Raw genomic sequence first — 25,881 nt, 5'->3', positions numbered from 1 at the left:
ACATTATTAGAAATGGGTTAATCAAGATATGAGAGTTAGCCAAGAAGAGGCTGGAACTAATGGGCCAGGCAGTGTTTAAATGAATACCATTTGTGTGTAGTTATTTCTGGTGTAAAGTCAACCATGAAGCAGCTAGGTGGTAATGCAGCCTGCAACCCCTTCTACAAAAATTTAAGAAAAGCTAACACATTTGAGCTGGATAAAACAAACAAACAGAAGGAGAAGCAATCAATAGAGGGCACGAGAGAGAAAGAGAGAGAGAGAGAGAGAGAGAGAGAGAGAGAGAGAGAGAGAGAGAGAGAGAGAGAGAGAGAGAAAGAGACCCACTGGTTTGCACACTTAGGGATTCCATAAACACACTGAACTGGAAACCATTATGTATATTCAGAGGACCTGGGGCAGAGATGTGCAAGCCTTGTGCATGTCACTTTAGTCTCTTTGAGCTCTCATTTTCTTTGAACATGTTGATTTAGAGGGCCCTGTTTCCTTGGTGTAATCTACTGGCTTTGGCTCTTAACACTATTCTTTCTCTGCCTTATTTCTGAGTGGTTCCCTAGGCTTGGAGGGAAGTGATTTGATAGAGGTACCCCGCTTAGGACTGAGTATTCTAAAATCTTTGTCCCTATTTCTGCCTCACTCAGTCTTTGTCTTACTATGTCTGTCTGTCTGTCTGTCTGTCTGTCTGTCTGTCTGTCTGTGGGTCTCTATGTTTGTTCCCATCTGCTGCAGAAGGAAAATTCTCTAATGATGGCCAAGCAAGAGAATGATCTAAGCAATATAGCAGAATGCTATAATTTATTTGTTCATTTAGATGAACAATAGTATTTGGTTTTGCCCTAGGTAACTGTGCTATCTGCTCTTGTGTTCTTTGTCAATCAAGCTGGGTATAGATTCCATCTCATGGAGTGGGCTTTACTGCCACAAACTTTGTGTCACAGTTGTAGCAGATTTTGTTGCAGGCTGATTGGTCTTGTTGCTCAAATGGTTTTTGGCAAGGTTGGTGTTTATGTTTCTCTTTTAGTAACATGCAGAGTACCTTCTAGTACTATGAATACTAGTCTGTAGAGCTAATGATTCTAGGTAGGCACTAGCTCAACTTTTCTGTGTTCAATTATTTTTGTCTTTAGCATAAGATCTTGTCATCAGTTCATAGCATACAACTTATAGCCTTTGCAATATCCTGAGTGTTTGTTGGTTTGCATGGTATACTTTTGATGAACAACTTAATTTCATGTTACCCATTCTCAGTAAGGGAAGCTTCAATACTTGATGAGAGACATCCAGTCAGGGCTCTGTCTCCCTTCTTATTTGGCAATTTCACTTAGATGACTTTCATTTCTGTATAGATTTTAGGAAGTGTCTGCTGTTTTAGGTTTCCATATAGCCTCTCAAATGGTCTTAATTTTATTTATTATTTCCTGTATTCCCTTCTTATCCTCTGTTTTTTATCTCTCCTCCCATTTTGATTCTCCTATTTCAGTCTGCCCTCTTCATCCATATATACCATGTGTTTTATAGTATGGCGTGATCTGCTGTTTATTATCATAGGAGTATTTGACTAAATCGTTATTAGCATAACCTTCTCCTGATATTTTTTTGTGGTTTAAATGTAAAATAAGCAACAGCAATACTCTCTGCAATCTTTATATAAAAGTACTTTTTATTTTTAAATCTAACCCAGTTATTCTTTAGTTTGTCTATTCTTATGCCATTTTATGGGATCAATTTTCATTTTCTGATGCATAAAAATACATTTTCAAATTTGAAACACAGTTTAAGCCATATCTTCTATTAAGTGCTTGCATGTTATTTAAGAGGTCTATACCCTTACCCTAATATGTATTTATAAACTTTAGTCTTCTTTCTATATTCTATCAGTAATCTCAGAAGTATGAGTTTCACTGTTTGCTAAAACAAAAGGAAAAACTATTTTCCCTAAATTCCTAAATGAGCAGATGTATGTATATATTTATGTATATATCTATCTGAAATTTGCATAACTATAATTTATATTTATTTGCTTATTGACCTGAAAAGGATCAAATCATCTTTGCATTTCATAATCAATTCCTTATATTTAGATATTTTTCATAATAACCCATTTTCTATTTTAGAAGACTTTTGCTTTGAATTCAGACTTGATCATGTGTAAATATATTTTGCCTAGTTTCATCTGGATAGTTGTGCATGATTATGCATGGAACTGAGAATAGAATATTATGTTAAATGTCTATTGACAGTAAAATAATTATTTTGAAATTCTCAGTACTCAAAAAAATAAAAGTATTTTTGTGATTCTAACAAATACACTTTTATTTTTCCTTAACTATTGAATTGAATATTTAAAGGAATTGTGTTTTCTTTAGATATCATAATATATTAAAATAAATAAATACCTTCAATAGTGGACATTGTTTTTAATATCCCATCTCTTAAGTACCATTGGTAATACTTCAGATATCTTCGTACTATATAAATGCATGATAGTTGATTCAAAACAAATTTGTCATTTATTAGTGCTTATATTTCATTTAATTTTTGGATTTAAAACCATTTAGTTAACATGAACTTTTATGGTTGGTTTTCTAATAATTTCTTTTTTCTCTTTCTCTCCCTATTTTCTTATTATCCTCCTCCCTCCCTCTATCCTTCCCTGTGTTTTCTTTGTCAGTATACTGTGGGCCAACAAACAGTACCTTTGGTATCGAGACTGGTATGGACTTGTTGTCCGGGACGTATATATTTGCGGTCCTGTTAGCATGTGTCGTGTTTCAGTCTGGCGCCCAGGAGAAGAATTACACGGTCCGAGAAGAAATGCCAGAGAACGTCCTGATAGGCGACTTGTTGAAAGACCTCAACTTGTCGCTTATTTCCGACAAGTCCTTAACCACTCCTATGCAGTTCAAATTGGTTTACAAAACCGGGGATGTACCACTGATTCGAATTGAAGAAGGTACTGGTGAGATCTTCACAACAGCTGCTCGCATTGATCGTGAGAAATTATGTACTGGAATCTTGCAGGATGCCCGTTGCTTTTACGAAGTGGAGGTTGCCGTTTTGCCGGATGAAATTTTTAGATTGGTTAAGATACGCTTTCTGATAGAAGATATAAATGATAATGCACCGTTATTCCCGGCAACTGTCATCAACATATCAATTCCAGAGAACTCGGCTATAAACTCTCGATATTCTCTTCCAGCAGCCATTGATCCTGACATCGGAATAAATGGAGTTCAAAACTACCATCTAATTAAGGTGCGTTAAAAAATATTTTGTTAAAGATATTAACCCCCTTCTAGAGTATAAGATCTTTTTGTACTTCTAAGTAAAACTATCTTTATAACTTTCCATTGTTTATGCAAAGCAAACTAGAGAAAACTCACTATTCAATCACATCAGTTTTTAAAAACCTGCTCTCTCTCTCTCTCTCTCTCTCTCTCTCTCTCTCTCTCTCTCTCTCTCTCTCTCTCTCTCTCTCTCTCTTCTCTCTCTCTTTGTATGTGTGTATTCCTTTCCAAACATTTGTGTTTTCATTAGCACATATAGACCACAGACAAGGAGCTCAGCTATGATATTCACAAATCAATAGACTACTTGGTATCTGACTTTGAACTTTCTCATATAAACGTAATTTAAACACAGAAGCAGGCAGATCTTTGTGAGTTTGAGACCAGCCTGGTTTACAAGAGCTAGTTCCAGGACAGGTTCCAAAACTACAGAGAAAAACTGTCTCAAATAAAACCCAAACAACAACAACAACAAAAACAACACACAATTCTGTGTTAAGAATAACTAGGTGAGGCAATGAATTTTTAAAGCATTATTTCAGACAAAAAGCTTAATCTTAGCACTTGAAAATATGTAAAATTATGAGAGGTAAATAAGAGGACATTGTTCTTGAGGAGTTCATACATTATATAATTAAATATGATAATATATACCCACATCACTTGACCCTAATTCCTTCAATAATCTCCCAATATGTCCCCAGTTAAAAGTCTTTTATTACTAGCATTTCTGAATGTATTTAGATTATTGACAAATTTTTAATGATGATTAAAAGTCAAGGCTATATCTCTCATCATCTTCACAATCCTCAAAGTGGAACTAAGTATTGGTCGTTAGACTTTTATTTTTACATATTTTTGTTTTGTCTGTGTTATTTGAAAACATACACGTCATTTTGTTTTATAAAAAGATAAGTAGTTTTTGTCAAAATTTTTCAGTTAATCTAAATAGTTTAGTTTGTCTTGATTTGAATCTTGTGATAGAAAAAACAAAGGAAAGCATGAATGAAATATTGCATGTTTTAAAGAAATGTCAGAGGTCTAGTGAACCAAGTACTTGGGTATTTGTGTGTGTGTGTGTGTGTGTGTGTGTGTGTGTGTGTGTGTTTGTGTGTGTGTGTGTGTGATTACTGAGAAGCTTGCAGAATTATTGAAAGCTCAGTTACTGGAATGACAAATAATAAAATTTACTTAGTGGACTTTAGATAGTAAACACACTTGCAGATATTATATTTATATTAAAAGCTTTTTAAAAATCTTATGTTTTTTTCATATTAGGTGCTACCAAATTGTAATTGACATTATGACTGCTGTTTCAAAGAATTAGAAGAGCATACACATATTTCATTCTGATGGTTATAATCTGTAGACATTGACCCAGAGGGCATATAATATGGGACAATTGTTCGGCTGACCTCATTATATTTATAAGATGCATATTTTTAAAAAGAAATTTAAGACAACAGCCTTCCTGAGTGAACTCAAATGAAAGAGATAGGGTTCTACAATGATATTTGCTTTTCTAGTGAATTGGAAAAAAAACAGGAAAGATATTAATCAGAATTTTGTGCACATTTTTTGGGTCAGTCCATTTCTTAACAAATGTCCTACCTCCTGTAAAAAATACATATGGCTTGTTCTGTAATTATTAAAACGATGAAGTCTAAACAAAAAGCACTAAACAAAAGGTACAGAAGCATGCATGAAATATTATAGTGATATATTCAAATATTTTAATACTTAAAAATGTAAACCATCAAACTTTAAATTGTAAGTGGTATAGCAAAATTGACTCTGAAGAAACTCTTTCTAATAAAACTTTCTGTAATGATGAATTATTTCACTCTTTGATAGGCAAATGGGTAGTCTTTAAGTGTATGATACCTGAGTACTTGAAAAGCTAAAAAGATACCAAGGAACTGAATTATTTTTTCTATGTTATCTCATTTCTTGTATCATTAGTTGTTATTTAAGAATTCTATATATGTATGTAATGCATATTGATCAAATTCTCACACTCACTTCCTTTGAACTCTTTCTATATCCTTATCATTTTTACTCCCAAATCCATGCACATTTTTTTTTTATCCACTGAATTTGTATAGGGCTGCCAGGATCCTCTAATTTAGTATCAATTTTAATAGCCATAATTAGTGAATGACTATAATACTGTACATGAGATTGTAAACACAAGTGGTATATTTAGGAAATAAGAGTAATAATTAAAGTTAAAACAGGGTCTTAGAAAACTGAAACCAGAAAATAGAACTATTCTGGATCTATCCACTAGACATTCCAAAAAAATGTATTATTTAAAATGCTAGACTTCATTTAAGGAACAATTTTGTCATCTATACCCTAAGACAACTCTATACAGTTTCATATTTATCTTAAAAACATTTACCAAATTTAAATGAAACAATCATGCTGGGATGGATTCTAATTTCTTAATATAATTTTGTTTATAATTTGTTACTTAAAATATCAATATGTTCTAAATAGTCAACCTCACTATATGATTATAAATAATTTGGAGAAATATGGCAAGCATTTTTTTTTATGTTTTAGAGTGTATGATAAAACTAAATAATTATATATTGTACCTAAATTACTTGGGTATTTTTATTGGATCATGAATAAATAATATTAGGAGTGCTTGTTAAAAATAATGAGAATGGAATAAAAGTACTGCCCTGGGCACAAAACAGGCTATGACATGGGTTGGGTGACATTAAGTGAATGCACTTTGACTTACCAAAAAAAAATGTATTGTCAGGAAAGTGACATGTATTCTATAGGAAAGCACCTGAAAACTAACAAAAAAGAGAAAATAATGTTTTGATTCATCAATAAATTATAGTTAATTTTATGGTTTGAAAATAAGTAATCCAACAATAATAAGATTCTAAAAGATTTTTTGTCTTATAGGTTGGTAATTAATTATTGTTAATCTGATCTATCTTATTGAAGATCAGAGTAGCAAAATTGCAGTTGATCATAACTAAAATAATAGAAATTATATATATGTAAATGTCAAATAACAGAGAGAATATGCAGAAATTTAGTTCAATTTACAGTTTCAAATTAACTGAAATTAAAAGTAATGTTGGAAAATAGCATAAAATATCTTGCAGTAACTCTACCTAAACAAGAGAAAGATTTGTATGACAAGAACTTTAAATCTTTGAAGAAAGAAATTGAAGATTGAAGAAGAAACCAGAAAGTAGAAAGATCTTCCATGCTCTTGGGTAGGTAGAATTAACATAGTAAAAATAGCAATCTTACCAAAAGCAATCTGTAGATTCAATGCAATGCCCAGCAAAATTCTTTACATACCTTAAACGAATGGTACTCAGCTTCATATGTTAAGGTTAAAAAAAAAAAAAAAACCCAGGATAGCCAAAACAATCCTGTAAAATAAAAGAATTTCTGGAGGCATCACAATCCCTGATTTCAAACTCTACTACAGAGCTACAGTAATGAAGACAACCTGGCATTGACATGAGAACAGACAGGAAGACCAATGGAACTGAATTGAAGACCTGGATATTAATTCACATGCATTCAAACGCCTGATATTTGACAAAAAAGCAAAAAAAAAAATCAAATGGAGAAAAAAAAAGAATATTTAACAAATGGTGCTGCCATAACTGGATATTAACATGTAGAAGAATGAAAATAGATCCATATCTATCACCATACATAAAAGTCAAGTCCAAATGGATCAAAGACCCCAACATAATGACAGCCACACTGAACTTTACAGAAGAGAACATGGAAAGTACACTTGAACGCATTGGCACAGAAGATCACTTCCTACATATAACCCCAGCAGCACAGACACTGAGAGACACAATAAATGAGACCTACTGAAACTGAAAAGCTTCTATAAAGCAAAGGACACAGTCAACAAGAAAATGACAGCCTACAAAATGGGAAAAGATCTTCACTAACCCCACATCAGACAGAGGTCTGATCTACAAAATATACAAAGAATTCAAGAAATTGGTCATCAAAAGAACAAATAATACAAGAAAAAAATGGAGTACATATCTAAACAGAGAACTCTCAACAGAGGAATCTAACATGACTGAAAGGCACGTAATGTTCAACATCCTTAGTCATCAGAGAAATGCAAATCAAAACAATGCTGCAATTCCATCTTACACCTGTAAAAATGGCCAAGATCAAAAATGACAACTTATGCTGGACAGGTTGTGGGGGAAAGGGAACACTCTTGATATTCTGGTGGGAATGCAAGCTGGTACAGCCCCCTTGGATGTCAGTGTGGTGATTTCTCAGAAAATTAGGAAACAACCTTCCTCAAGACCCAGTAATAGTACTCTAATATGTATATATTCCATACTTTCTTCATCCATTCTTCCATTGAAGGGCATCTAGGTTGTTTCCAGGTTCTGGCTATTACAAACAATGCTGCTATGAACATCGTAGAGCATATAGTTTTGTTGTATGAAAGGGCCTCTCTTGGGTATATTCCCAAGAGTGGTATTGCTGGGTCCAGAGGGAGGTTGATCCAGAATTTCCTGAGAAACTGCCACACTGCCTTCCAAAGTGGTTGCACAAGTTTGCATTCCCACCAGCAATGGATGAGTGTGCCCCTTTCTCCACAACCTCTCTAGCAAAGGCTATCATTGGTGTTTTTGATTTTAGCCATTCTGACAGGTGTAAGATGGTATCTTAAAGTTGACTTGATTTGCATTTCCCTGATCGCTAACGAAGTTGAGCATGACCTTAAGTGTCTTTTGGCCATTTGAACTTCTTCTGTTGAGAGTTCTCTGTTCTTGAATTTTGCATGCAAATGGTTGGAAATAGGAAACACTATCCTGAGTGAGGTAAGCCAGACCCAAAAAGAGGAAGATGGGATGTACTCACTCATAATTGGTTTCTAGCCATTAACAAAGGACATTGAGCCTATAATTCGTGATCCTAGAGAAGCTAGATAAGGAGAACCCAAAGACAAACATATAGGCATCCTCCTGAATATTCACCTTCATCAGGGGATGAAAGGAGACAGAGACAGAGACCCACATTGGAGCACCGGACTGAAATCTCAAGGTCCAAATCAGGAGCAGAAGGAGAGAGAGCAGGAGCAAGGAACTCAGGACTGCGAGGGGTGCACCCACACACTGAGACAATGGGGATGTTCTATCGGGAACTCACCAAGGCCAGCTGTCCTGGATCTGAAAAAGCCTGGGATAAAACCGGACTTGCTGAACATAGCGGACAATGAGGACTACTGAGAACTCAAGAACAATGGCAATGGGTTTTTGATCCTACTGCACGAACTGGCTTTGTGGGAGCCTAGGCAGTTTGGATGCCCACCTTACTAGACCTGGATGGAGGTGGGTGGTCCTTGGACTTCCCACAGGGCAGGGAACACTGATTACTCTTTGGGCTGACGAGGGATGGGGACTTGACTGGAGGAGGGCGAGGGAATTGTGAGGCGGTGTCGGGGAAGAGACAGAAATCTTTAATAAATAAATAAATTAAAAAAATAGGTCCATAAGATAAATAACCAAGCTAGCTCATGAATAAGTTATACTTTGATGGTTAAAGAGGGGAAACTCACACTTTAACAGAGGGAAATCCGACCTATAATCGGTCCAGCGGCACCACGCAGAGAGAGAACATATTTGGATCTCCCAGTTTTTCTTCCTGGGGTCCAGGTCGCCACACCCCAATTAGCTGTGATTGGTTGACAGAGTTTCCCCATCAATTGCATGCAAATACCTACACTCACAAGCACACACACACACATACACACACACACACACAATTATACATGCTCATACACAAATACTAAATTAATACCATTATTTTTCACTTATTAATCTTCTGCTTCATGAAACCAATTCAAAAATATATAACAAAACAACATCCTAGCATAATTGATAAATTTATCTGCTTTAAGTATAAATTAGGTTTCAATATATTTTCTTTTGGAAGTGTCTTTTCATTTCCAGGTACAAGTAGATGCACCCATAGAAGACCAACATGGACTTCAATTTGGTCTAATAACATAGAACCTAATTTACTTAAATATTATTGCAATGTTCAATATTCACTGTTCTTTTGCATGTAGAATATACATCTTTTTCAGTCTTAGTCTTTTAAAATGTTACAATACACTTTATCTAGAAATGTTAAATCATCCTTAATAGAGAGCTAAGTGTATCAAAATAGAATACATGTTCTCACATATTTTGGCAAAATGGACACATGTACCCACACACTATAGCAACTAAAATGATACAACATAGATATTTAAATATTTTTCATTTATTGTGCAACATTACAGATAAATACATGTGACCAATCTTAAGCAAACTATTTCTTATCTTTAATACCTTGGAAAATTGTATAATGGTTTGATGTTTTAACTGTTGCATGTACAGATTTCTATATTTATAGGTTACCTATAAAAAGTATTATGTAGTATGCATTTATATGATGGCAAGACTTTAGAAATAAGTATAATTTCGTTTTCATTAAGTATAGTAATGTAAACAGTGATTTTCTTTATCTAATATAACCTTGTATTTGAGATTTCATTTAAACCTGAATTATCAAGCAAGGTTACACAGAAGATCAGCTGACATTTGGAAGGCCCAAACACCAAAGATTAACACATCTGATGAAGGTTAAATTCACGTAGGCACAGCCCATGATAAATACTACTTTTTAAATAGCTGGCTGTCTCTAACTTTATGTTCTCTTGAGTGACAACACACTCCCCTCATAACCCAGCTCTAGGACTCTTATTCCTCATTTGTCAAGCACTGTTTTCCTCTGTTATGTTAGTAAAAATAATTTTTCACCAAACTGTGTAATTCTGGTCAATACAATAAGAAAGTCAAACCTTTTTTCCCACACTGCAACTAAAAGAAGAAGAAGAAGAAGAAGAAGAAGAAGAAGAAAAAGAAGAAGAAGAAGAAGAAGAAGAAGAAGAAGAAGAAGAAGAAGAAGAAGAAGAAGAAGAAGAAGAAGAAGAAGAAGAAAGAAGAACTTGGAAACTTGCTCTCTAGACTTAACTCCCTGACAGTATGATTTGGCTAGGTAGAAGTCCTTGTGGAGTGTAGACAGGAAGAACTTCCACAGAGAAGTATTGCTAGATCTATGTCTTTCAAAGATTTATGACAAATGAAGGCAGTATTATTGGTGTCTGTCCTTATTATATCATAGTCCTTAAATAGATCAATATCACCTATGTTGTCCTAAGCCTCCTTCACAGGCAGCTCCCTGCTCTGATTCATATTAGAAATTAACTCTTTGTATCATCCTTTGATGCTGTAGAGTAACTGTTTTTGTTTAGGTACTGAGATTCAACTGATAACTAAAAGGCTACTTATTGACTAACAATGTCCAAATACTATTTATCACACTTAAGAAATGTAAAATAATGCACGTGTTCTTTACAATTTCTTTTTATCTCTCAGTGGTTTAGTTTTCTCCCTTTGTTACCTGTAGCTTCCCTTTAAGAGATGACCAGAGCCTCCCTATAGCTGCAGCTGAGGTTAGCTACAAACTAGCTGATAAGTTTTGTTGCATATCTTCAAAGAATTCATATGTCCCTGAGAATGTTCTTTGTAGTATTTTTATTACTAGCATATATGCCTGATAATTTGTAACAGCATAAGAAATAATATTGCAAAAATTAAGATTGAAAGAGTAAAGAATGTAGAATGATAAAGAATGTAGGAACATGAAGAAGAAAAACAAGAAAAACGATAATTAGAGCTAGAATGAATTGCAGAGAGATTTGTAACAGAGAACTGGATTTAGAATTAAAATTGAGACATAATTAAAGCTAAGAAATTATACTAAGGGCAAGAAAATTAAAATTGAAGCAAAAAAATAGAGACATGACTGGAACTGCAAGCAGGTGATTCTTTTCTCTCAGATTAAAGCTTTCCTAAAATCCCTTCTGCTATGCTGAGGCAACCTGACCAAACCCTGGGAGGAAGTTATCAGATTAGGACTCTGTTGGCTTTCACTAGGATATAGACAAATCTACAATGAATTTGATTAAGGGTATATTCAGGATTAATTAGAATACACTCATTAATATGCAACAAATTAAATAACCGCTGTGTTCTTCTGTTATTCCTGTGGTTGAATGGAACCAAGAGTCCAATCCCTAACCATCACATGAAAGAGAAAGAGATAGCAACTGTCCCACTCTTTCCTTTATAGGGGTCACCCTGGCATACAAGAAGCACCAATTTCATAGGTTTAGATAGCCCAAGGTCACTAATTGAGCGAATACCCACCACAATAAGATTATTTGAAGAGTACTACCAATAAGACTTCACATTCTTTTATTGCTTACACTTGTAAATGTATGTGTATATATACACTATATTTAACCACTACAAATGAGTGTAGCTTTAAAAAATGTAATCCACATGGGAAGTAGTAAAAGGCGAGATCTCCTTAGTAAATTGGGAGCTTGGGAACCATGGAAGAGGGTTGAAGGGGAAGGAAGAAGTAGGGAGGGGAGCAAAGAAAAATGTATAGATCAGTAAAATCTATGAAAAAATGTAAAGAGTACATATTCTTTCTTACTATTGGAGTAAATAACCATATGTATCTTAGTACAATTTCAATGATTGAAATTCAATTAATTTAATGGTCATCTAGTTAAAACTCTTGAGAGAAAAATGTAGGTTTGAAAATACTATCTTCATGGAGCTTAATAATGGACATTATAGAGACTATTATACTATATAAATGATAAACAGAAAGGCATTTATTGTCCTGAATGAGCATTTTCTTTTGAGCTACTAATACAGTCATGGACTGGTTTGAAATAATCAGAATCACAAAATACTTAAAAATTCCAAATCTACTTTAATATTCTAAGATCTGTACCAAGTATTTTTACTAATTACTAGTTTCATAATTATGTTAGTAATATTTTATTGACAGTTTTGTAAAAAAAATGGAGCTAAGAAATAAATACAATTTTTATGACAATGGCAATTTCTGTGCCAGTATTAATCAGTACATTCAGTATCTGAACCTCCAATTACTCTCCCACATACTAAAGAAAAGTAAAATAAATTTACTTAAGAGTGATGATCATATAGTAATTAATAAAATAATGAAATTATTTAAATTTTTCTGAATGTTTTGAAGAAAAACATTCTCTAAATAATAGTTTTAATCTATAGTTTAAGATTAGCCATTGCTAACATTTTTTGAGATTGGATGCTTTATATTCTTTGAAAAGAATATTGTGTAAACTTAATTTACTTTTTCATACATATTTTATGTGTGTGTACAGAGAAAAATAAGACAGCATTGTTTTCTTTTGCAATCAATGACAGTGGCTCCACATTTACTTTTGGAACTATTTCAATATAAAAAAAATCTTCCATTTACCTTTTTAAACTTAACTCTTAAATGAGATATCCACTTATCTTCATTTGTCTGTACCTTCTCCTGCCCCTCCATATGACTATGATGTTGTTAATACGAATACTTTTCCTATATTTACTGCTTCTACCATCTGGGATTGCTTTATTTCCATCTCAATAATATGCCTTTTTAAAAAAATCACATTTTCTCTCTTGTCTTTTCTTTTGTCACCAGGAGAACTTTTTGTTTTTGTTTTCCTATTTCTTTCCTTATAAGTCCAGTCATGATTACCTTTAAATAGTGGATATTGTAGGAGCAGTATGTAATGACATGGTTGTGTTTTATATCTCTGGTTATTCTACAAGGAAAACATTATGCACATTGTTTTTTTCAAGATTTGATATTATCAGTCCTACATTATGCTAGTATTTCTTCTTGGTTTATGAGGGGACCACCGTGTCCTTTAAGGATGATAGTTTATTTAGAAGGAGCTTAAATCAGTCTAGCAAGGGAAACACAGGAAATGTCCTGAATCCTGCATACAGCAGAACAATAAAAGCTTTGCTGTCAATAATGAAAACTGTAAAATAAATGATTAGAAGTAGAACAAAGTGGTCTTCTAAATCACTTCAGGATAGAGAAATTTTAGAAAAAAAGTTTAATGGTTTATAAATACTTTAAGAAATGTAGAACTCTATAGATTATTTTCATTTAACTGTAATACTTTAAGTTATTGAATGATTTTGTTAATGAATATGAGAGTGAATGTAGATATCAAAATATGGAAAGCAAAATCCTGCTTATTTAAATTCTAATAAATATTCCATTAACTCCCAGATATGCAACTCTTTTTACTAATAAATACATGTAAAATGAAGAAAGGCTAGTGAAGGTGGTTGAGTAAAAAATAAGTCTCTAAAGTTCATTATTTCATTCTCTGGTGATCTTACCCAGTTTTTTTCTGTATAATTAAATGTTTTTTATATTATGTTTTTTCTAGAAACATTTAAATATTTCAATTTAGCATGAAGAAAGTTATTGCTATGGCAACAACTACAAATAGCCATACCACCCCACCAAACACAGTTTATTTAAATTGAAATTCCTATGGGAAGCCTTTGCAAGTGGATGTAGAAATGGGCACAATATCATTTTTAATACTTTAGGAGACATAATAGTAGCATGAGTGTATCTTCTAGTAGAAGCCCTTTTGGAACTGAAAAAGTAAAAATGTCATCATTGCTGACAAACACGCATTCCTTTCTTGGAACATTGTTAGCTGGTTTCTGCATGAACTAAAGCAGTTTATCCATTTGTATGCTTTGGGAATTCATGTTTCATTCAATCTGTTTTCTTCAAAAGCTTTCCATAAATTTTAACATGATGGAAGCATTTCTCTAAACCCGCAATTGTGTTTGTTTAAGATTAAGCATGTAACCATTATAAACAGAATTTTTGGACATGTAAAGCCCTCATGTGGAAAACTATCGAAATTTGTGTGCATGATAAATATATCATTAAAATTGTTGCTCAGCTCTCTTTAATTCTTTGAAATCTGTCTTTCAAAATATTTATTTATTAGGTAAGAGTTATTGATAAATATTGGTATTTAACAATATAGTTACACTGTGGGATAATGAAATTTTATTTATTCTCCAATTACATAGTGAATAATTTACATGGTGTGTTATTCTTATCTATCCCTAATCTATAACAAATCTCAAATGTAAAGTTTTGAGACAAAAAAAACCCAAAAAACTCTTTCTTGGAGTGACGGTTTTACATATATGTGTTCATTAGTTTTTGTCAAATTGCTAGAAACTTAGAAACATCAGGAAAAGTCAGAAGAAAGCTAGCTAAGTCTGAGACAGCCACAGAGAGTAAGCCAATAAACAGTGATCTTCTGTGATCTCTGCTTCATTTCCGGCCTTCAGGTTCATGCCTTGGTTTTCTTCTCTTGATGATGGACAATAATCTATGAGTCATGTAAACACTTTCCTCCTCTAAGTTGCTTTTGGTTGTGATATTTGTCACAACAGCAATAACTCACCAAACAGAGATGTCACTTAATTCAATAATGATAAATGTCAATGTAACAAATTTTAATTTGCTCCCCAAAATGTGTAAATTTTAACTCATTGAATCAGTTATGATACAGAATTTTATGTTAGTCACAAATGCACAATCTCGCTAATGTCTTTTTTTAGACATTATTCACAAGTTGAAGTGATGGAATGATTTTGTAAATACATTTCAAGGACAGTTATTTCACATTCACCTTAATACTTAGAGACATTTTGAGTGCTTTAATATAGTCCTAATAGAAAGAATTGAATTTATTGCAAGTACATGTTTACATAATATAGTTAATAGCAATTACCACAAATATAGACAACTGTTGATAATAAAATCAATTTAAGTACAAAATGTGGGGAAGAGTTAAATTACCTTGGATATCACTATGGCTAAAATTTCACTTATTTTCGAGGTACTTAGATTCATATTTCTAATTTTTCTACTTTCTCTCAGCAATTTCCCTAATTACAAACTGCACTTTTATCACAGAAGGTATCTGTCATTTCTTAAAAATATAAGTATATTCTAAATATTTACTAATTCAGTCTTCTTCATAAATTTTGCTACATTTTAAAGCATATATTCAACAATTGTCATTTTGTTGAGAAATGGTAATTGTATTAAATTAGTATATAGCAAGCAAAACAAGACCTGCCAATCTGTCATATTAATGCTATTGTTTTATATGGATTTTATTGTACATGCAAATATGCATGTGAGAGTTATTTAGCATAAGACTTGCTATTCATCAATTTAAACATAGTAAAATACATCATAATTGAATAGCAAATAATCATATATCCATGAAACACATCTCTCTTCCTCTTTAAACAATTTAAAATACTTACTAGAAATTCTTAACTTCAACAAATTTATATGAATATTCCTAGAAAAATTTCTTTTGTTATAATGGTCAAAAAAGCTAGAAAGCATTTTTTTTAAGACCCGCATAATTCATACAGTTAGGTAAGCATAAAACTTCATTAGAATTTGTTGTTTAATTCAAATAAGTGCTACAATACCATTTTCTTCGTTTTTATTATATAAAGAAAAACTTTTATAAAGTATGGAATTCCTTTGTTTAAGAGTTTAGGTCATAAGAAATAAAAGTATGGTTAGTTAGAACAGTAGTAACCATTTTACTAAAATTATTTATTTTAATAATTTCATATTTGAGTAGTAGCAACCATTGAATAGATTTTCTACTTGGACTTTGAATGGAGTCAAAAATTTCAGTCTAACAAGACAATTATATAGAAATGAATATTTTAGCAACTTACATAAGTACAGCTGAATATTCTTTGAAATATACTTGATCATATAACACACATTAGTTTAAATATTTTTTCTTGCAACTGTTTATAACTTTTTGAGACTTATTTAGTAACAAGAGAGTGCACTTAGCTACAATTTTAACTGCTGCATTGAGTCCCATTGGTGAAGTAGAAATACTGTTTTGCTTTTATCACATTTAATACCTTAAATTACTATAAGAATCTTATATGTTAAATAACATTTTCACATTTCCAAATGATTATCATATATATATATATATATATATATGTGTGTGTGTGTGTGTGTGTGTATTTCACTATTATGATGAAAAATTATATTTCCCCTCACCTAAATTAAGATATCTACTATTTACTAATCATAAAAGAGAGTGTACTTACAATGTTATATGGCTAAGCTTTATCAACAGAGGATCATGAGAAATAGAAAAGCCCAACTCAGTAACAATTTAAAATGAATTTCCTTATGAACTTTATACTCTCAACATATTTATTTTATAATCCTTAGCCACCAAGACTTGTCACATCTTTTGACATTTTTGACAGCTGTTTAGTAAAGTAAGAAATAAATAAGAGAATTATTGCTCTAATATGTAAAGAATGGACTATATCACCTTTATAAATTTCAAAATTGTAAAAATTCTGCTGACTTGCAACTGTCTTTCTTGTATTGTGTAGTAGATGAGTATTATTTCTGAAAATGTTAATTAGACATATTGAGAGGGCAGGAAAAATTTCCACATTTTCGTAAGCACACTGTACTGACTGTTTCTATAAGTTGTTCTACAATTTATGTATGATCTGAAAAATTAAAATATTAGTTAGAGAAATTATCTAAAAACTGATATATTTAAATTATTAAGGTTTTTATAAGTTTTTCACTTTCATATGCATTTACTATTTTTTGTTACAAAATAATATTAGTCAGTTGTGGTAGCACACATTTATAATTCAAACACTTAAGAGGTTTATTTAGGAGACTGCTGCAAGCTCCTGAAAAATTTGAACTACAGAGTATTACCTTGTCTAAACAAATGAAATAACAACAAAATAAATAAAACTAATATTATATTTAACTGTACAAAATATAAAATGAATGTGTTATATATTTGATCATGTATGATAAGAAAATATTCTCTGTGCATACATACACTTCCTTATGATTTCAATTATTTTTTCATCTGATTAATATTTACCTGAATTAGAACTGGTATGAAAATATGAATCACTTTACACTGTAAAAATTCAGTTGAAATCCAGATAGCTGTACACTGAATCATTTTTTTTCCAGTTTTAAAGTAGTGTTGTCTAATAAACTAATCAAATTCATTTGAATTCAGTATTATATTTTACATGTGCATAAAAGCCACCACCCCATACTGTTCATGTTTTTGGAATTTAAGTGGTGCTTTCTTTTATACACAAATAAATTACTTTGATAAAATAATTAGTTTGGATGACATTGAAAAGATTACTGGGTAAGCACATTTGCTGTCAAGCCTTATGACCCAAGTCTGATTCCTAGACCACATGGTGGCTAGAAAAAAGTGACTACCTTTCAAAAGTTGTTGTCTGAAACCAGCAATGTACCCATTCCTACACATACATGAAGCAAAGTGAATACAGGATGCATTTCTCCAATAATGAATAAAATGGAAATTAATTTTCTTTTTCTTATAAAATTAGTTTGCTTTTATTATTTGCTAGTATAAAAATCTGTAGAAAGTTTATCCTCATAAAAGCTGATTCACATTTTTATAAAACTAGTTGTTGTTGACTACAGGTTTTCCAAACGTTCTTCAATTAACCACAAAATAAGAAAATCTAAACAAACCGTGTTTTGTTATAGTCTGCTTACTCTACTTAAAAGATTGACATTTTTACCAATAATTCTCATGAAAAAATTAAATAACTCTCCATTTATATTTTTCTTGATCGTCTCTAATTCTTCATTAGATCTTACAGTTTCAAATCCAGTGGTACAGAATTTAGAGTAAAATCTGTCTTTGAATACAAATAAGTCTTTTCTGAGGTCCGAAGTTATTACTTTGTTCATTCAAGGTTTTTCTCTGTATCTGTCTTTTGTTTGGTACATAGAATGTCCTTTGTACTATATTAAGTTTAGCAACACTGTGTACTTCATTCCTGCATCTTATCCCCATTCTGTTATCAAGTTATGACAAACAAACATGTCTCCAAGGTTTACAAAATATTTACTGTAGGGAAACATTTATTAGCACTTCTTTCCATTTTTCTTGTTATAGTAAAATATTTTGAGTTTTATAGAAAAACATTGAAATTCCATGGAGGATTTGGCTTTCTTTACAATACTCTCCACAAATTTTCAAATGATAAGTTTTCTTCAGAAAGACAGTAATTAATACCACAGTAGTTAATACTTATATAAATGATAAAATAAATAATAGAAGATTGTTTAAACACCCTATACCATAGGAAATCACATATTAAGAACAATATCCAAAATTCAAGTCTTTTTATTTTTAAAGATTACTATGAAGTAATAGTAGCTTTCAAAAAGTTTGAAAAATATTACCCAAGACTAATTTCATGTGTAAATTTTACTTTCTTATCTTTGTAACTGAAGGTGGAAATATTGACAGAGAATATTTACTATTAGTTTCTTCTATTTTGAGATAAGTATTAAATATTACTTTTATTGCCCAGAATTATTTGACTTATTATTATTATATTGTGATCTAGACTTGGAAAACATATTCTCTTAGGACTAGAAAAATCTAAATCCTAAGGCATAAAAACTATTATTTATTTATTTATTTATTTATTTATTTATTTATTTATTTATTTCAGTGAATCAATGGGTCAAATGCACTTTTACAAACAGGAACACAATTGAATCAAAACGTCTGCATCACCAAAAGATCTCATATCTCCACTTGGTAACTTCACAGAAACTGAGTTACGGAGCCCCCACCTTAGTTTATCTCACATTTGCTGCAGATTTCTGCACCTCCTAAGAGCATTTGTAGCTACAAGATGGGTAGAACCCCAGATAGTGCTCTAATGGCATCCACACCCCTTATGTAAGTAGTGTGATCAGCAGCATTACCATGGAGCATAGTAATCACTGCATGGTTCTACATATTTTCCTGCTATGACTACTAAGCTATGTTTTCAACATCACTACAGCAACATCTGGTCTGCTCATGATGGTGACAGTTGGAGAAGTTGTCATTATACTCATATCTACCTTTCCCTAATTTTGTTAGGAAAAGGAAATAAAATACGTAGTTATGGATGGGTCTGGAAGCTAGAAAGATCGAATCAAGTGCAGGGGTGGAGGGAAAAGTGAATTGAGGAGGGGACTATCGGAAGAGACAGCTAAAGTTAAGGGGCATTTAAGGAAAATATGGCCTCTCGTCACCAAAGTATTTAGTACCTGGATTGGGTTGCATTAATTGAGTTGTTGGCCAAAGTGACCATGAATATCCCCAAAAAACTCAGGCTGTTGCCAAAACTATAGGTTTTTTTTTTTTCCCAACAAATGGATAGAAAAGCCCCATTTCAAAGAAAACATCGCCATAGCACATTGAACATGAAGAAATTAAGCCAGAAACTACATAGAGCATTTACTTCTACATACTAGATTATTTGGTACATGAAGGTATATCAATACAATATCATTTAATAAATTGCTTTCCAAAATTAGATGAAAAATTGAGAGAAAAATTGTATTCATGAGTGTATTTTTTTATAGATGTGGTTGAGATTATTGGAGTTCAACTAATAAAGGAAGGATTATTTCTTCATTAGGAAGCTTACATTTCTAGTTTGATTTCATAATTTCACAAGATATGTCAATATTAAAATAGCAAACCTTGAAAAATTTAAAATTGCTAAAAAGTTTAAAAAGTGATAAAGTGAACATCTAGAATTGGGCAAAGTAAAATCGTTCTGAGGATTTAGTATGTTAATTAAGCAGATAAATTTATATCATTTTATAAAACAACTAATGTAACTATTTGCTTAAAAATAAACATTTATTAATCTAATACCATCATGATTGTGTTTACTTAGGAAAAATATACTTAACTTTTGAAGTTAGATGTTTAATAATTTGCAGAAATTACAGCCACATTATTAAAATTTTAGAGCCGGGCGGTGGTGGCGCACGCCTTTGATCCCAGCACTCAGGAGGCAGAGGCAGGCGGATCTCTGTGAGTTCGAGACCAGCCTGGTCTACAAGAGCTAGTTCCAGGACAGGCTCCAAAACAACAGAGAAACCCTGTCTCGAAAAAAAAAAACAAAAATAAATAAATAAATAAATAAACAAACAAATAAATAAAATTTTACTGGAGGTTATTGAGTATGGTAAAATTAATAAAACTTATTTTTATTAAGCAAAAAGTAAATAACTGGCATTATAATTATATTACCACTGACAATAATTCAAAGTGATCATAATCATAAATTACTTCTAAAAATCAGTGTCATAATGTTTGCTAAAATTAAATACTTCTAGTTCATTTAATACATTGATGATTCTATAAACATGATCAGTAGATATATTTCTAGACCACAAATGGCACTTTTCATATTATGGTATTACATTAAAATCTACTATACTGGAGGTAGAAATTATCTGAGAAGACAGGAAACTTTTGTGGTTTTCATTTCATATTGATCTGGCAGAATATCTGACATAAACAGTTTATATAAAGAAGGGCTTGTTTTAGCTAATAATCTGAGAGGGTTTAGGCTGTGAACACTTGACTCCTCAAGCCTGAGTGGAATATGATAGCAGCAGTAATAGGTGACAGATGACCTTCTTCATGATAAAAAAAAAAAAAACAGGGACAAAATGAGGATCTAACATCTACTTCAAATGTTCACACTACTGCCCTACCTATTCCAGTTAAGTATCACCTCCGAACGGAGCAATACCTGATATGGAGAAATCATTCAAATCATGATCCTGTGGAGGACATTTCATATTCATAGTATTAAATTACTTCTAAAGAAGTCAGAAAATGTAGATCATATTGCAGTAGTTTTTCATTGCCCTGTATTAAAGCACACAAACACCAGGACAAAGGACCTTTTAAAAACTCCTGAGAAAGTCTCTCTTCAATTTGCTAAAGAAGGAGACACACTCTTATCCAGAAGAAATAAATTTCCCATGCCAAGCAAATTTCCTATTCCTTTTTTTGAAGGATTAAGAATGGGAGATGCTGTACTTTGAACATTTTAGAGGCAAAAGAAATTAGGTGAGCCTCTTTTCAATTGTGCAAAGGTGGAAACATTCAAGAGCTGGGAATAGTAGTATATATCCCAGAACGCAAGGTTGTGGCAAAAGGATGAACATTACTTCAAGACTAGTCAAGGCTTCACGTTAGAATTGTCTTCAAACCATTAAAAAGAAAACAAACTAACAAACATCAGAAAACTGAAAAGAAAATATAAAAAGAAGGAACACTCCTAAAACCTGAAACATATGGGAGAAAATATTGTGATGAAGCCTAGATTTGCAATAGTATTTTCCTTCTTCTGAAAATATTGTCGTATTGACCTTCTTAACCTGAAATTGTCTCTGACAAGCCAGGAATCTTGAATGTTAGCTACTCAACATTAATAAGCAAATATTTAGTTCTACATCAAAGTCTGTGAAAGTCATGCAACATTTTTATCAGACTTAACCAATCACTTATATTAGTTATTAATTTAATACATATAATAGTTCAGACTAGCGGTATTACACATTAAATGTTTCTAAATTATTTTAGGACATTTTATTTTGTGTAATTTTCCAGTGCAAAGAAAAATATTAAGAAAATCAAAAAAATGAAATATTATACACTTTAATTCCTTGGCATTGTGAATTCTGTACTGTAAATCTGACTCATCTACAAAACATTACACTTCAGAAGTAATAGAATAGTACTGAAGATAGCATGAAAGAGATCATTGATCGACTTTATAATTCAAACATAATTATGCAATTTCCTTCTTTTCCCTACAACTATGCCCCATGTCTCACCCTTTCTGCTCCCTCTTAAAATTCTGCTCTTTTTATTGTTACAAGTTACATACATTTTACATGTTATGTTACTTGTTTTATATATGGTTAAATTTATAAAGCAAATACTACAAGAGAGAATTAGAATTTGGAATTAGCACACATACTCATCAAATATTGTGGGATTTCTTCTCTATTTGTTTCTTTTCTATATATCACATTTGATCATTTTCATGTTTTTCTCTTTTATGCTGGCCTGGATCTCAATACGTAGCCCAGGTTAACTTGGAACTCACAATCTTGCATCAGTATCCCAAATACTGTATATAAAGGCATGCAACAACATGCCTAGGTATACACATTTCCTGTAAGTAAACATCTACATTCCCACAATTAAGTGAAGAATAGACAAAAAAAAGAAAAAAAATGAAGAAAATGAATGAAAAGTAATCCAATGGATGGATTTGTTTGATTTGTCAATTTGTTGTCAGGCAAAAATAACCATTTCAGGGGTAGCATTGTGCAGTTGTCAATACATGAAACACATTCAATTTGGATATATATTATAAATAATATGTAATGTTTATTTGTTTAATGGATTGAACAGAGGTACATATCCATAAAAGACAGAACTTAGCCGGGCAGTGGTGGCGCACGCCTTTAATCCCAGCACTTGGGAGGCAGAGGCAGGCGGATCTCTGTGAGTTCGAGACCAGCCTGGTCTACAAGAGCTAGTTCCAGGACAGGCTCCAAAGCCACAGAGAAACCCTGTCTCGAAAAACCAAAAAAAAAAAAAAAAAAGACAGAACTTAATAAAAATATTTTATAAAAATTTAAAATGTCTATTCATTTCCAAGAAGCAACTACAAACTGTTCCTAATGTTAAAATCTTTAAAAAAAATGTAAAGTGAAAAGAATTTCTTTTTACTAACACTAAAAATAATGAATAATATTACGGGAATATTTTGTTCATAATAAAATTTGCTAAATGCAGGTAATAAAATGAACATGTGGGATATTTTAAGAACTGTGTGACTTCACCCACATCAGCACTATTACTATAAATCTTTTTTTTTATTTTTTAAAATAGGAATTTGATTTCTTACATATTATTCTATTTCGTTAACTATACATGTAATATAGGAAGTAATTTGTGGCTTCAGAATTATTGAGACATATGTAATTAACAACTCAAACTCTTTTGTTTTAAATGTATTTTGTTGCATTTTTTATCAGTGTTGTAAATGAATGGTGAAAGAAAAGCTGTAGAAATAGTACATTGGGTATAAATGGCAACAAGCTATTTGAATATATAAATGACAGTTTTTATTATCTCTTGTAGTTTTTGACAACTTATAGAGCAAAAAGGACAACTATAGTGAATGAAAGCAAATTCATTATAGCACCCTCTATTTTAAATGAGAATGTTAAGTACATTTCCCTACAGTTTTCTGAAATTGCAATATCACTGTAGGTTATTATTATTTTGATCTATTTCACTAGTACCTGCAGAAAAACCTTTTAAAAGTCTGTTTAAAAAAATCTTGCAGTAGCAAAAGAGGAGGAAGGGATTTTTAGTCTTGCCACCACCTTTCCTTCATCTCCAGAGTAAATGTCTTTATTTAATCTGTTTTAGAATCCAATCCCTTTGGAACTATTTTTAGTACTTACTGGCATTGTATGTACTTTCTGGGCAACTGTACCAGATTTATAATATTGAAAGTGCTGTGTTATTTATTACCTACCAGTAAGAATGAAGTGGTGTTGTACACATGCATGCCTTTGATTCCACAGGATTCTCTATAGGATTAGAGTCTCGAATTTATCATTTTAATCGTTTTAGCAGGGTTTTTATTTGTTTGCCAGCTTGGATTTGCAACTCCAAAGTTTACTTTCTTACTCAAAAAGGAAATATAACTCACAGATTAAATGAAGTATTTTGCTTTAAATGAGATTTTTTAAGTCGATAAAACAAAAGTTCTTGACCTTAATTAGAACTAACAATTTTATGTACTTGTAATCAATGTAATTTATGGCATCAAAATCTAACACAATATTAAATATTTCATTTAATGCCATTTTCTCTGTTTCAACTTTTGGTTGAACCTATATTTGTTTGAGAGATATAAGCTTTTGTATTTCATAAGGAATACCCTGTTCACATTTTACAAATATTTACCATTTCTTTACAAATAAATGTTTAAAATATTTTATAACTTTATTCATATTTAACATTTTTATTTTATTATATTCTTTTTACAAATAGAAGTTATTTTATAGAATAATGTTTCGTATAATTTTAATAATGTTATATGCAAAAATAGATAAGTATACACATAGTGAATATTCCTTTGTCTACATAAATAAGAAAATAACTTTGAGAAAATAACTAGCCCTCCTCCTGTTTGAAAATAGGATCTACATTTTGAACTTATACATTTATCACTAAAACAAGTATTTGATGCGTTTAAGTGTGTTGCATGTTATATTCTTACACATTGTGCATATAAACAAAAATTGTTTTTTTTTTTTACTCTGTGCTTATCTGCCTTAGTATGTTAAAGCTTAAATAAGTTACTTAGAGATCTATTTACATTACAAGCATGGAAGGTAGGAAGTTATATATAGATATTTAAATATTTGTGGAGGAGTATAGTATTATGTTTGTAACAGATTGTGTTTTATACAGGAAAATATTACAGAGGCTGAAATGATGGCTCAGCAGTTAAAAGTGCTTAAGTTGAGAACTCATGCTTGACTTCCAGCAACCATGTCTGGGACTTCCAACTTCAGATGTATCTGAAGATTCTGGCCTCCATAGCACCTACCTAAACAAATACACGTACATATACTTAAAATACAAACAATCTAAATATAAAATGTTACATTTTTGAATCATATAGTTTGATATGATGGAAGCAATATAAATATGTTGTCTGCACAAATCTACCACAATAGCTATTAACAACATGGAGCTGTTGAAAGCCAAACATAATTGTACAAAAATAGAAACTGATTTTGAATTGCTTCTAATTTAATAAATTTAAATTTAAATGCTCCATTATATTGAAAATCGTTCATTAAAAAATACAGGAGGTAAATAGGTATGATATCCATCTTGAGCACTATAAAAACTCTTCTTTTGATGATTTTAATTTCATTTAAAATTAAGGAGAGTAATTATGGTTTTGGAAATTTAATCTCATTTAATCTTTCTGAAAAATCAACTCAGCTCAAATTTTAGATAAACTAAAATCTAAATATATATGCAGAAAATGAAGAAATATATAAGCTTGGTAATTATAATTTTAATAATTTGACCAGTGTATACTTAAATCATAAACTGAAAAGTTGGATTCGAAATGCATTAACTTTGATATTTCTTTGAAACCATATTATATGTTGGTTTCTCCTTATATTGCTCTCATTTAATAATGTTACCGTGTAATACAGCTTCATAACTTTTATTTAAAATCTGTAAGTCAGCTGGCACATACCTTTAATTCCAGCACTTGGGAGGCAGAGGCAGATGGATCTTTTGAGGTCAAGGGAGCCTGGTCTACAAACGATAGTGCTAGTACAGACTCAAAAACTTCACAGAGAATCCCTGTCTCAAAAAGAAAAGAAAAATCAGTTTCTTATTTTGCTGATGTACATATGAGCCTTGAATACTTTGAAAATCATTGATTTTTAGTTACTTTATACATTATTATTATATATTAGTTAAATAATTTTCTTACCACCATATGCTCTATACTTAGAGATGAATTCCTTGACCATTTTTGAAAGTTACTATTGATATGTCTACAACTAACAGGATATAATTGAGAATCAAGAAATTGTATAAATT

At 31.6% G+C, this 25,881-nt stretch overlaps 1 protein-coding gene across 2 annotated transcripts in view; it reads left to right on the top strand.

Annotated features, from left to right (window-relative positions):
• The window catches only part of Pcdh11x (protocadherin 11 X-linked), a 607,940-nt gene that overhangs the window by 66,228 nt on the left and 515,831 nt on the right, over window positions 1-25,881 (top strand). For both annotated transcript variants that reach the window (XM_075957257.1, XM_075957256.1), the window contains exon 2: window positions 2,672-3,255. In XM_075957257.1, coding sequence (XP_075813372.1) covers window positions 2,716-3,255 — 540 coding nt within the window. In that variant the 5' untranslated portion in view covers window positions 2,672-2,715. The remainder of the gene's footprint in view (window positions 1-2,671; window positions 3,256-25,881) is intronic.

Source organism: Microtus pennsylvanicus, chromosome X (assembly GCF_037038515.1).
Source record: "Microtus pennsylvanicus isolate mMicPen1 chromosome X, mMicPen1.hap1, whole genome shotgun sequence".
Taxonomy (NCBI): domain Eukaryota; kingdom Metazoa; phylum Chordata; class Mammalia; order Rodentia; family Cricetidae; genus Microtus; species Microtus pennsylvanicus.
Note: the sequence above shows the minus strand (reverse complement) of the source record. Positions and strands in the feature narration are given on the sequence as shown.